The sequence below is a fragment of the Carlito syrichta genome, unplaced genomic scaffold (genome assembly GCF_000164805.1).
Source record: "Carlito syrichta isolate Samal-C Ts95f unplaced genomic scaffold, Tarsius_syrichta-2.0.1 Scaffold315497, whole genome shotgun sequence".
Lineage (NCBI taxonomy): Eukaryota > Metazoa > Chordata > Mammalia > Primates > Tarsiidae > Carlito > Carlito syrichta.
The window spans coordinates 1,210,064-1,223,317 of NW_007259593.1; the positions used below are offsets into that span (position 1 = coordinate 1,210,064).

The following is a 13,254-nucleotide window of genomic DNA, read 5'->3' on the forward strand; positions in this document are numbered from 1 at the left end:
CAAAAAAAAAAAAAAAAAAAGACTTTCTTTTAAACTTTCCCCCAAACACCTTTGAAGAAATCCAACCCTTGTGCTCATACAATCTTCACTGTGTTTAAATTCAGTGGCTAGGCATGTGGTCAGTAAAAAGAACCACCTAAGGAAGCAGGATGAATCACTTTATTAAAACATCTGATTATTTAATAAGGTGACAAAGTGAATAAGAGCAGCACTTATTAATCTTTTAACAATTCTTTGTTGTGCTATGATTAGTTAATATTTTGCCCCCAAATATTTTAATCTTTAAAATATTTAATTCTATTAAATCCATCTGAAATCAAGCAAATGTGTCAACATCCCTCAAAAAACATACAACAAATATTGGAGGTCCATGATTAATACAGAGAGCAAAGAAAAGCATCTTCTACATATTTTAAAGTGAAACAGTATGGTTAGATATTATTTAACAGCGTGTTTTTCTAAAATTTCCATAGTCATCACTGTGGAGATTATATTGGGATTAATTTAAATATTCCATCCTGCTTAGAGAGAAAAATGTGTTCTCTGCAATTTCTGCACCTTATCTTTAAATAGTCCAAGTCAATGTTATTTGGACTCACAAACATTTCTTCACCCACACCCCAAATGCGACCACGATCATACCTACCATCTTATTCCCCAGCCCTTTTTGATGTTGTGTACCCAGTCTCCCTCGTACCAAGAGGTACCCTCTTGATTGTAATAAATGGAGCCCTAAAACAAATAATATCATTTTACAAAAGCAAGTCTCATGATATAAATGCTTAAAGGTAAAGATTAAAATATACGAATTTAAGAAAGGTAAACTCTAAAGAAGTCAATGTCATACTTAGGCAAGACATATAATCTGTTATATTGCTGTTTTGCAATCAAGAAAATAGTAAAATAGTCACACTGAAGGAGAATGAGATAAGGACACAAATCAATTACTCCTTAATTACAGAGCACCACATTGAGGCACAGAATGACTAATTCATTATATCCAGGTATATATACTATATTCAATAACTATTAGTCAAATAAGTACCTAAAGAATTTCTGTCTTATAACCACCTCCCATGTAATCGAAGGTCACTCTCTCTTATGTACCAAAACCTTTTCTTTTTTTTTTGAGTCAGAGTCTCACTTTGTTGCCCAGGCTGGAGTGCAGTGGCACACTCACAGCCACCACAGCCTCAACCTGCTGGGCTCAGGCAAACCTTCCACCTCAGCCTTCAAGTAACTGGGACAACAGGCCCCGGCTAATTTTTTTATTTGCTGCAGAGACAAAGTCTCACCATGTTGTCCAGGCTGGCCTCAAATGCTTGGGCTCAGGAAATCCTCTTGCCTCAGCCTCGCAAGGTGCTGGGATTACAGGTGTAAGCCACCACACCCGGCCCAAAACCAGTTTTAAACTCAGTTTTGACATCCTATTCATTTTACTGCCTCCGAGTATAAGTGAACACAGTGTAACCTTTCTTTGATCTACACCAAATGGCTTCAAATGGCTTTTTCACTGACTTATCTTTGTGTGTGTGTGTGTGTGTGTGTGTGTGTGTGTGTGTGTGTGTGTGTGTGTGTGTGACAGAGAGAGAGAAGAAAGAGAGAGAGAGAGGAGAGAGAGAGAGAAAGAAAGATTTTTCTGTCTTCCTCATTATCAGACTAACTTGTCCTTCTTACAGCCAGGCATATGCTGTTGTCTAGAAGTCACTGTCCCCAACACCTCTAACATGTCTCAAGTTATTCAGTTATCTGCTGAGAGCTAAAAAAAGAAAGAAAGAGAGGAAGGAAGGAAAGAAGGAAGGAAGGAAGGAAGGAAGGAAGGGAGGGAGGGAGGGAGGGAGGGAGGAAGGGAGGGAGGGAAAGAAACTCTAAGGAAGCAGTCCAATAAAATCTGAGAAAGGCAAGAGGGTTATGATCTTGGAGAGGGCCTGAGTATTTCTCCCCTTTACACAGCCGTGAGGGGAGGCCAGGGAGATAAACAGCTTAGCCACAGGCCCTGGTGAACTCTCACCTAACTCTCTTGGCTAGCATCAGTTAAAAAGGAAGCTTGAACTGAATCCCTAAATTCCTTTTTTTTCTTTTTTTTTTTGTCAGAGTCTTACTCTGTCACCCAGACTAGAGTGCACTAGCACATACGTAGCCCACTGCAGGCTCAAACTCCTGAGCTCAAGTGATCCTCCCACCTCAATCTCCCAAGTAGCTAGGTGTATGCTACCACATTTGGCTACATTTTTTTTAAATTTTTTGTAGAGATGAGGCATTGCTATGTTGCTTAGGTTGGCCTCAAATTCCTGAGCTCAAGCAATCCTCTTCCCTTGGTCTCCCAAAATGCTAGAATTACAGCCATGAGCCACCATGCCCAGCCTCTAATTCCCTTTGAACTCTGAAAATCAGATATTCCTTTATGCAGGGACTTTGGAAATCCTCCTTGGTTTGTCAGAAGGCTTTCAGTTGACTTTCAGTGACTGTGGTATATATTTCATGGGAGGACTTCTCATCCCAGGTTTATCCCATCCAGTAGTTCCACTTTTTTGAAAAACAAAAAAAAAACAAACAACAACAAAAAAAAACATCACACAGACCAGGCCACTTCAGGGGAAGAAGAACAGAAGTTGGAATTTCATCGTCAGTGATAGCCAGATACAGTGACTTACACCTGTAATCCCAGCACTTTGGGAGATTGAGGTGGGAGGATTGCTTAAGTCCAGGAGTTTGAGACCAGCCTGGACTATGCAGTAAGACCTGGTCTCTACAAAAAATGAAAACATTAGCTAGGTATGGTGGTACGCACCTGTAGTTCCAGATGCTTGGAGATTGTGGCAGAAAGATCACTTGAGGCCAGGAGTTTGAGCCAGCCTGGGCAACATAGCAAGACCTCATCTCTATAAAAAATTAAAAAATTAGCTAGGAGTGGTGGTGTGCACCTGTAGGCCCAGCTAATTGGGAGACTGAGGCAAGAGGAAACACCCTTGATCCCAAGTGTTCGAGATTGCAGTGAGCCATGACCATGCCACTGCACTCCAGCCTAGGCAACAGAGGGAGACTCCGAATCAAAAAAAAAGAATTGTCAGTGCTGTTCAGACAAAAAAATTTCTAAAGCCAGAATTCACAAAGTTTCTGCAGGACTGCTCTCTCTTGTGTTTCACTTCTTCACAGAGCACTGCTTGAGCCAGAGGCGCTGATTCCTATGGAACTTGTACGTAAATAATTATTCTAAATAAATAATGCCTGGGACTCCACCCACTAACTAACTTTCATGGGTTTGAAAATAAACCAGGGGGCAACCCCTTTGGGTCCCCTCCCCTTGTGGGAGCTTTTCTGTCCTCTCAATAAATCCTGTTTTCTGGGAAAAGAAAAGAAAAGAAACCAGGATGTTTATCTTACCTTACTAAGTAGTCATAAATTACAAAAGAAGATGAAGAAGGAGAAGAAAGAAGAAGGAGGAGAAGAAGAAGGAGAAGAAGAAGGGCATCTCTAGTTATTTAAGAAACTACACGTAATACTGAGCTACCCCGCATTTCAGGAAGGTAACAGTTGTGGACTTGGTAACAATACTCCCGCAAGTGAACGTTCCCACCAGTGGTGATTACAGTGGTAGACTTCTTCTTTTTTATGACATTTTCTAAAAACTACAGCTTTTTAAAAAATTGCACCAGTATTTTATCATCCTATGCAGAAGTAAAACAATAATACCCAAATAGCAATCTTGGTTAAAGTGACTATATCCTACATCGCTGCTGGGGCTGTAAAATGGTTCGGATGCTATGGAAAACCATTTGGTGGTTCCTCAAAAAACGAAACGTAAAGTTGCCAAATGACCTAGCAATTCAACTTCTGGGTGTATGCCCCCCAAAAGACCTGAAGACAAGGGAGGAGGAAGAAGGAGAGAGGAGAAAGAGGGGGGAGGGAAGGGGGAAGAGGGAGAAAAGGGGAGGAAGAGGAGAAGGAAAATGAAGAGGAGGAGGAAGAGAAGGAAGAGGAAGAAGGGCATCTTTAGTTATTTAAGAGGACAAAAAGAACTCAAATAAATCCATGCACACAATTCATAGCAGCACTATTCATAATAGTCAAAAGATGGAAACACCCCAGATGTCCATCAGTGGATGAACGGATAAACAGATTATGGCAAACACTAACAATGGAACATTATTCAGTCACAAAAAGAAATGAAGGACTGATACACACTACAACATGGATGAACCTCTAAAATATTATGCTAAGAGGAAGAATATAGACACAGATGATCACATCATATATGATTCCATTTATAAGAAATGTCCAGAGGAAAAAACCATAGAGACAGCAGATTAGTGGTTACTAGGGGACATGGGGATAGCAAGTAGGAATAACTGCCTAATGGGTACAGAGTTTTATTTTAGAGTGATTAAAATGTTTTGGGACTAGACAGCGGTGATGGTTGCACAACACTGTGAATGTATGAATGCCAATGAATTGTTTACTTTAAAATGGCTAATTTTGGCTGGGCGTGTTAGCTCTCGCTTTCATCCCAGCACTTTGGGAGGCCAAAGCAAGGAAGATTGTTTGAGCCCAGGAGCTCGAGACCAGCCTAGGCAACAGAGCAAGACCCTGTCTCTACAAAAAATCAAAAAACTAGTCAGGCATGGTTGCACATGCTTATAGTCCCAGCTATTCGGGAGGCCAAGGTGGGGGGATTGCCTGCGCCCAGGAAGTCAAAGTTGTGGTGAGCCAGGATCGTGCTCCTGCACTCCAGCCTAGGTGACAGATTGAAACCCTGACTCGAAAACAAATAAGTAAATAAAATCAAATGGTTAATTTGATGTGATGTAAATTTCACCTCAATAAAAAGCGAATATGCCCTCCACAGCCACCCCACCCCCGCCCTCCAGGTTTGTGCGTTCTGCTCGAAGATGGGACTCTGCAGTGGCTGCCTCACCCACCTTCCCATGTCTCTTGCCATTGCACCAGTGGCCGATGTAGGACACGGGCTGGGTGCTGCACTTGAACATACCAAAGCCGTTCCTCATGCCGTTGATCACTTCTCCTTCGTACATGCTGCCATCAGGCCACGTGTACATACCATGGTTCATGGGAATATTCTTCACAAAGTCCCCCTAAGATAAAATGGTCATAGGGTGACAGGAGGAAGACAGCGAATTGATCTCTAATCCTGTGAGCTGTTAGAGACACCTCTTGACTTCTGATACTATTTCTGCCTCTCTTCCCGTGATAACAGTTGAACACACCCCTTTCTCTCTCCTCTTTTCTTCTCCACGTCTCCTACCCTCTCTCAGCTGATGCCTCCACTGGGTGGAAGCTCAGGCAGAATAAAATACCTGGAAGGCTGCATGTAGAATAAGATCCAGGATGCAAGCAGGTGACATGGTACTGTGGTAACTTTCAATCCTGACCTTGGGAATTTCAGATTTTTTTTTTTTAACTTATTTTGTGTAGAGGTAGAGTCTTACTTACCATGTTACCCAGCCTGGTCTTAAACTCCTGACCTTAAGCAATCCTCCACCTCAGGCTCCCAAAGTGCTGGGGATGACAGGCATGAGCCACCGTACCCAACCAGGAGTTTTAACTTCTTAGAATTCACCTCAAAGGAAGCTTATTCACTGTCTCCTCCAGGAGATTTGGATGATCATCCAGGCTTAACAATCACCTAAGCAAACCCCTCTTTCTGCCTGTGGGTCATCAAAATATTCTACAAACATGCCAGGCAACAGTCCATCCGTGGACACCTTCTAGAGAATCCGCTCTGTGCAGACCCAGGATGTCTGCTGAGTGGGCAGCACGCAGCAGAGTGCACCACAGCCCAGAGCCATTGGACTCTCCTCCAGGAATCTGATTAAATCTGATTACCCTGGAGGCAGCCAGTCAGCAGAGAAAAGGGGACAGAACATCCTGGCCTGGCCATGAGTCATGTTGTGTGAGGCCAGTTGGCCTCCCTGAGGATCCTTCTGGGAGCCCCCGAATCCTGCCGCTAAACCCTCCTGGCTGGGCTGGTGTGAAAGTCTGTGTCTGTAAAAATGCCTCCCACCTCCCCCGCAACACTGCCTACGAGACTATGAAGCAGAGGAGACTCCCTGACAAGTCGCCATTCTTGGACCAGAAACCTTAAACGTAGGCCATAGGAGAGAAGGCGGGATGTTGCGTGGGAAGGGAGTTCCCTGAGACAGGCTGGCGCAAATCTATCGTCGGGGCCCAATCCTCAGGCTGTCCCGGACACTGACATTGTTTTCTTCTCCCAACAGTGAAGGCCAACCCCACCCTCCCTCTCCTTGCACCTCGCAGCACACCTCCCGCCGTCCAGCTGCAGTTAGCTGCCCTCCTGGCCTGAACTTGTCTCTGCCTCTGTCACTGCCTGGTTGCTATTTGAATAAGTGCATTATGTGCATGAGTTTTAAATGTCATCATTGCCACTTATAAACACCATCTGTTAGTAACTCTGTAACCCAGATTTTTAGGATAGCAATTCAGGCACTCATACACTTTGTGGGTGGGAGCTGAAACGGGTACAGTCTCCTGCAGAGCAATTTGGTCCTAGCAATCAACTTAAAAATATACATCCCCCTCCACACCAGCAAGGTGGGTTAAGTGAAATCCACATAATGAAATACATGCAGCCAGTAAAAAGTTAGACTCGGATGGATACAGTTTGACCTCTAAAAAATAAAGGTACCACCGACAGTGTATTAAATAAACGATCTGGGTTTGTAAACAGTAGGAGGGACAAAAAACACATTAGGTGTACTCTATATGCCTAGAACACACAGAATACTCTAGAATGCTCAAATGAAACCAGTAACAATTATTGGCAGGTCTTGGGCAGTTACTATATCCTTTGTTTTTATCAGTTGTTTTTATCCATGTGCTGAATTACTTTTATGAAGATCGTATCTTTATTGATTATGACCATTAAATTTCACAATTACAGTTTAGAACTATAACTTATGATATACCTTACCTCATATTTTAATCCATCGGCCCAAATATAAGTCCCTTGTCCATGCATGAGTCCTTCTGAGAACATACCCTTCAAAACAACAACAACAACAACAAAACAACAAGCCCTTAGAATGCAGCCGTTGATTGCACACTACAACTGCCATCCACGGCTTCAGTTCCTTGGATGGAGCCTTGTTCTGGTTTCATGTGCATGAACTTGCCTGCATGCTCAGCAAAAGCAGTAGAGCCCAGCTTTGAGCCCATGTGCCTGAGAAAGGATCTAAGAGGGGGTTCTCATCCTCATAAGCTAAGGATGGCCTCAGCTGCAAAAAAATTTGTTCTGCAATAAGCACATATTTCTTTGATAAGCTAAATGAGTGGATAAATATCATCACTGTGCCATTAGTAACACAGGCAAAAAATTATAACACCTCCAAAGTACCCACAATTATGAAATAGTTATGAATAGCAAATTAGAACACAATATCAAAATTAACAATTTTGTAATATCAAAAATAACAACTATGGGCTGGGTGCAGTGGCTCACACCTGTAATCCCAGCCCTTTGGGAGGTTGGGGTGGGAAGACTGCTTCAGCCAGGAGTTCAAAACCAGCCTGGGCAATATAGAAAGAACCTGTCTCTTCAAAAATAAATAAATAAATAACCGGGCATGGTGGCATGTACCTATAGTCCCAGATAATTGGGAGGCTGAGACAGGAGGATTGCTTGAGCCCAGGAGTTCAAGGTTACAGGTTACAGTAAGCTATGACAGCACCACTGCACCAGTCTGGGCCACAGAGCTAGACATTTCTCTAAAAAAAAATAAATAAACTAAAATTTTAAAATTATAACAATTATAAAGAGGGAGATGGGCATGAATGCTCAATGGGGACAGTTTCAGTGTGGGAAGATGAGGAAGTTCTGGAAATAGCTGGTGGTGATTGTTGTACAACAATGTGAATGAACATAATGCCACTGAAACAACATGCACTTTACAAATGGTTAAAATAAGAAGTGTTATGTCTATTTTACCACCATAATACAATTTTAAAACAATTATGAAAACCAGGCAGCAATACAGGGAAAGATTCATAGGTGAAAAGACCCAAAATGATAACTTCAAAATGAGTATGTCCATGTTAAAATATCAATACAGGCCAAGCTCGGTGGCTCAGCTTGTAATCCCTGCACTTTGGGAGGATGAGATGAGTAGAATGCCTGAGCCCACAGGTTCGAGACCAGCCCGGGCAACTTGGTGAGATCACATCTCTACAATAAATCAAAAAATCAGCCGGGCGTGGTAGTGCACGCCTGTAGTTCCGGCTACTCGGAAGGCTGAGGCGGAAGATCGCCGGAGCCCAGCAGGTCGAGGCTGCGGTGGCCGGGAGTGGCCACTGCACTCCAGTCTGGGCGACAGAGTGAGACTCCAACTCAAAATAAAAATAAAAATCAATCAATCAATCAAAAAGTTAGCCTGGCGTGGCAGCGTGCACCTGTAGTTCAAGCTACTTGGAAGGTTGAGGCAGAAGGATCGCCGGAGCCCAGCAGGTCAAGGCTGCAGTGGCCAGAAGCGTGCCACTGCACTCAAGCCTAGGAGCCAGAGTGAGACTCTAACTCAAAAAATATATATCTCAATACATCTATTCAAGAAATAAAAGGATCTTAGCTGGGCGTGGTGGCACATGTCCATAGTTTCAGCTACTTGGAAGACTGAGACAGAAGGATCACCTTAACACAGCAGGTCGAGGCTGCGGTGGCCGTGAGTGTGCCACTGCACTCCAGCCTGGGCAACAGAGTGAGACTCCAACTCAAACAAACAAACACACAAACAAAAACTCTTGAAATAAAAGGACCACAGCAAATTAAACACATTTATGGTAAAAGTGTCACATTTATGGTGACACTGGGATTTTACTCTTCATTATTTACTTTAGTGACTTGACTGTTGCTTGTATGATAAACATGAATCAGGGAAAGAAACAAATCTAAAATGACAAATTCAGTTCTACTGAGCCATTTTTTGACCTTAAATATATCGTCAGGGTTCAAAAGAAAAATCGGCATGAGGTACTTCCAATATCTTTTGAAGAATCAATGGACCTTGTCACCCACAACTTCCTCCGAGCACACAACTGCAGACTCCCAGCACACAACTCACATGGTAGGTACAGCCTCCTTGAAAAATTGCGAAACCTTCTCCCTCGTACAGTCCACGAACTTTTTCCCCTTTATAGCTATAAAGAAAAAAGGGAATTCAAGGTGACAGATGATGTGAATAAACCTAAGTGACAGTGGGTTAAGATATATATGAATAGGTTAAAATATATAGGCAAAGAGTTTCAGTTCGGGAAGATGAATGAATGAGTTCTGGAAATAGTGATGATGGTTGTACAACATTGTGAATGCCACTAAATTGTACTTTTAAACTGGTTAAAATGGCAAATTTTGTGATATATATTTTATCACAATAAAAATATATAAAATTAACATCAATGAAACACACACACACACACACACACACACACACACACACAAACATATAATCGCATACCCGTGATCACATATATAAGTCCAGCAATCACTTCTTTTAAAATTCTGTTATGAAGAAACTACTTAAACATAATAGACTATTGGTGAAAAAACAGTAGCAACCATGATTTTTAAAAGTGAAAAAAATAGACAGGGCTCAGTCTGTAATCCTAGCACTTTGGGAGGCCGAGGCAAGTGGATTGTCTGAGCCTGCAGGTTCGAGACCAGCCCAGGCAACTTGGCAAGATCTCGTCTCTACAATAAATCAAAACTTAGCCGGCGTGTAGAGCACACCTGTAGTTCCGGCTACTTGGAAGACTGAGGCGGAAGGATCGCCAGAGCCCAATAGGTCGAGGCTGCGGTGGCTGAGAGGCGTGTCACTGCCCTCCAACCTGGGTGACAGAGTAAGACTCCAACTCAAAAAAAAAAAAAAAAGTGAAATACTGAAGTTAACGCCACAAAACTGGGAACATGAACAAGATGCCTGCTTTTTATCAATAATTAGTCCATAATGTTCTACAGGCCCTTAATGTAAAAGTCAACAAATGAAAGTAATCTGCATAAATATTTTAAAGAAACGGAAAATTACTTCAATTTGAAGATTATGTGTTTATTTACCTATAAAACCCAACAGATGCAATGACAACTGAGAGAATGTGGTAACTTGGGATAGGGCAGGGAGAGTAAAATTGGAAAGGGATGGAGGGGCGTGCTTTGTTCTTCTTTAAGATATCTTTTCCTTATTTCATTGGTTACAATGAGTGTAGATTACTTCAGTAATTAAAAACGATGGCTATAGAAAATGTAGCCCTTGCGCGTCTCATGCCTGTAATGCCAGTGCTTTGGGAGGCTGAGGTGGGAGGATCGCTTGAGGCCAGGTGTTCAAGACCAGTCTGGGCAACACAGCAAGACCCTGTGTCTACAAAACATTTTTTTTAATTTAAGGAAAAAATAATTGAAAAGAAAATGTAATGAATTTTTAAAATGACTCATAGTAGCTCCACACAGTGGAATCAGGGACACCTTCCAAAAACCCTCCTCCAGGTACTCTCAGCCCCCATCCTCCCCATGCTCTGTATGCAACATTCAATTCCTAGGGCTCCTGCCTTAAGGTGATTGCAGGTCCTACTTTACCTAAAGGAACTCAACACACATTGATGACATTACGCTGAGTTTCCCTAAAGCAGCACAGCATAGAACATCATTACACACTGCCTATATAGATCATATCTCATACGTTCTAATATCCCTTTATGGTGCTCAATTACAGTTGTGGACAGGCACACAGGAGGTAATTAATAAGAGCTATGAGTATCATTCAAATTATAAATCTCAACTGAAAACCCACACAAAGTCAAAGGTCTGGCTTTGATGCTCCGTGTGTATCTCTACTATTGAGGAATTTTCAGCCACGTAGAGAAGCTGAGACTTATAAACAAATTACAGTGATACATACATAATTGGTATTATGTAATAGAAAGTAGTATGCATAATATACATAGCAGAAGATGATAAGTATGACTGAAGGGTTTTAAAGTTTACAGGAGTTCAGAGGAAAGTTCCTTCTTATTGGAACGAATTAATGGAAAACGTTGACCTTGACGAGCAGGTGAGATTTGGTCTATAGAAACAAGGGGAAACATTCCAGGACAGCAATCTGTGTAGCAAAGATAGGAACAAATGAAATCATGGAAAGAAGCCTGGCTGGGCTCTTGTGTTTGGGAAGGCAGAGAGGTGGGCAGGGGTCAGAGCATCAGGCTAGGGAGTTCTGCAGACAATGGGAAGAAACGAAAGGGTATTCAAGAGGGGAGTGTGATGGCCAGCCTCCAAATGGCTCCCAGTGGTCCTCCCCTAGTACTCACTCTTGTGTGGCCCCTTCCCACACTGAATAGGGCTGGCCTGTTATGACGGCTAGGACATCGTGGACAGAACAAGGGTGACTCAGGCAACCCTAGAAAAACAGGTCCATGTGATAAGGAAATGAGGGGAGCCCTCTTGCCAACAGCCATGGGGGTAATCCCCTTTGGAAACAGATTCTCCAGCCCAGGACAGTCTTAAGATAATGACAGCCAGGGTCAATATCTTGATGGCAACCTGTGAGAAAGCCTGACCCAGAAATCCAGCTGTGGGATTCCTGGCCCCCAGGAACAGTGTGAGATCTTACTTACTGTTGTAAGCAGCGGAGCTCTGGGGTGCTTTGTAACATCGCAGTAGATAACTAACATAGGCAGGGATGTAAACAGAGCCACACATTAGGAAGGCAAATCTACACAGGAGGGCTTGCGGGGAGAGACTGGAAGCAGGGAAATCTTTAGAAAAAGAGTCCAATCACCCCATTGAGAGGCAATGAAGAATCTATGCATATAATGACTAATAGGAGAAACATACAGGGAAAAGAAATAGGAAAGGCACTGGAAGGAGCAGGATAGTTCTAAGGTCTCAAACCTGATATGTAGGGAGATGGTGGTGCCATTACAGAAACAGAACAACAGAGAAGCTAATAGCTGGGAAAGAAACAGATGAACCTTCTAAGGTGTATATTCTCATTTTTTTTCCTCAGTTAAGAACCTGAAGCTGAGCCTGGTACAATGGTTCATATCTGTCATCTCAGTGCTTTGGGAGGCTAAGATGGGAGGATTGCTTGAGGCCAGGAGTTCGAGACCAGCCTAGGCAACATAGCAAGACCCCATCTCTAAAAAAAAAAAAAAAGCTAAGATTTTATAATGAGAAAGAAAAAACCCCATGAATCTCATAAAGGTTCAAATGCAGGCCTTATTTCAAGTCCAGCAGGGAGGTTGAATGCAGTAAGGAGTTAAATTATTTAATCTGAAATTCTAGGAGAGCTGTGTACTAAAGGAGGCAGATTTTTACAGTGAATTAGGGATGTGATAGCTAAAGCTACAATTAGAGAAGAGATTGCTGAGAGAGACAGAGACAGAGAGGGGAGAGGACAGAAAACATAAAAAAGAAAGACATAACATAAACATAAAAAAGGGATCATGGATGATGCAGTCCCCAGAGACTTCAGTGGGGCAAAGCCATGGGGGCTGCAGGCCTCCCGCCAGCTAACACAGACACAACTTAATTAAAGAGGAGTGTGGTTCGCATCTGTAATTCCAGCATTTTGGGAGACAAAGGCAGGAAGATAGTTTGAGCCCAGGAGTTCAAGACCAACTGGGAGCCCAGGAAGACCTCATCTCTATTATATTTAAATTCTTAAAAATTATTTTTATAAAAGGGAGGGAGTTTTTTCTGAGATGGGAAAATTATGTGATGATAAAAATGCTTGAGGATCCGTACGCTTGATGCAAAGCAAACTTTCAAAAGATGCCTGACTTGCAGTGCTAAATCCCATTGTCCCATTCAAATCACCTTTCCACTATGAGTTTGGTCAGAATGGGCTCTTCATATTGAATAGCATCTTCATTCTGCTGAACATTTTGGGGGTCTTTCTTGGGTCCCATTTCGTTGAGTTGCATTTCCAATGGTGGGACACCACCTGGGGACATTTCTTGTCTAGTGGTGTTGCCATCTTGTTTGGAAAACTCTGGATAATCAGAGACAGATGAAGGATAGCGGGCCGACTTATCTCCTTTTCTGTCTGCTCTTTTCTTTTCTTTCACCATTGTCTTTGGAAGACCCAAAATAATTTTGTATATATATATATCTCAAATGACTCTTTTGGTTGAGAGCTGCTTGCTTCAAAGCATTGATGAGTTTTATCTGAAAAATAAAAATTAGGACTCTAAATACTTGGGGTTTTCATTTGTAGTTAAAATGTTAGCTTTACAACA

The 13,254-nt window shown here is 42.4% G+C and overlaps 1 protein-coding gene across 1 annotated transcript in view; it reads right to left on the reverse strand.

The window, feature by feature from the left end:
- The window catches only part of LOC103275508 (radial spoke head 10 homolog B2), a 53,940-nt gene extending 40,854 nt beyond the window's left edge, over positions 1-13,086 (reverse strand). Inside the window, exons 1-5 of the mRNA XM_008072905.1 lie at positions 12,833-13,086; positions 9,090-9,165; positions 6,950-7,018; positions 4,920-5,093; positions 647-732 (exon numbers count right to left, since the gene is read on the reverse strand). Of these exons, the coding sequence (XP_008071096.1) occupies positions 647-732; positions 4,920-5,093; positions 6,950-7,018; positions 9,090-9,165; positions 12,833-13,086 (659 nt within the window). The remainder of the gene's footprint in view (positions 1-646; positions 733-4,919; positions 5,094-6,949; positions 7,019-9,089; positions 9,166-12,832) is intronic.
- Between the last annotated feature and the right edge of the window lie 168 nt (positions 13,087-13,254).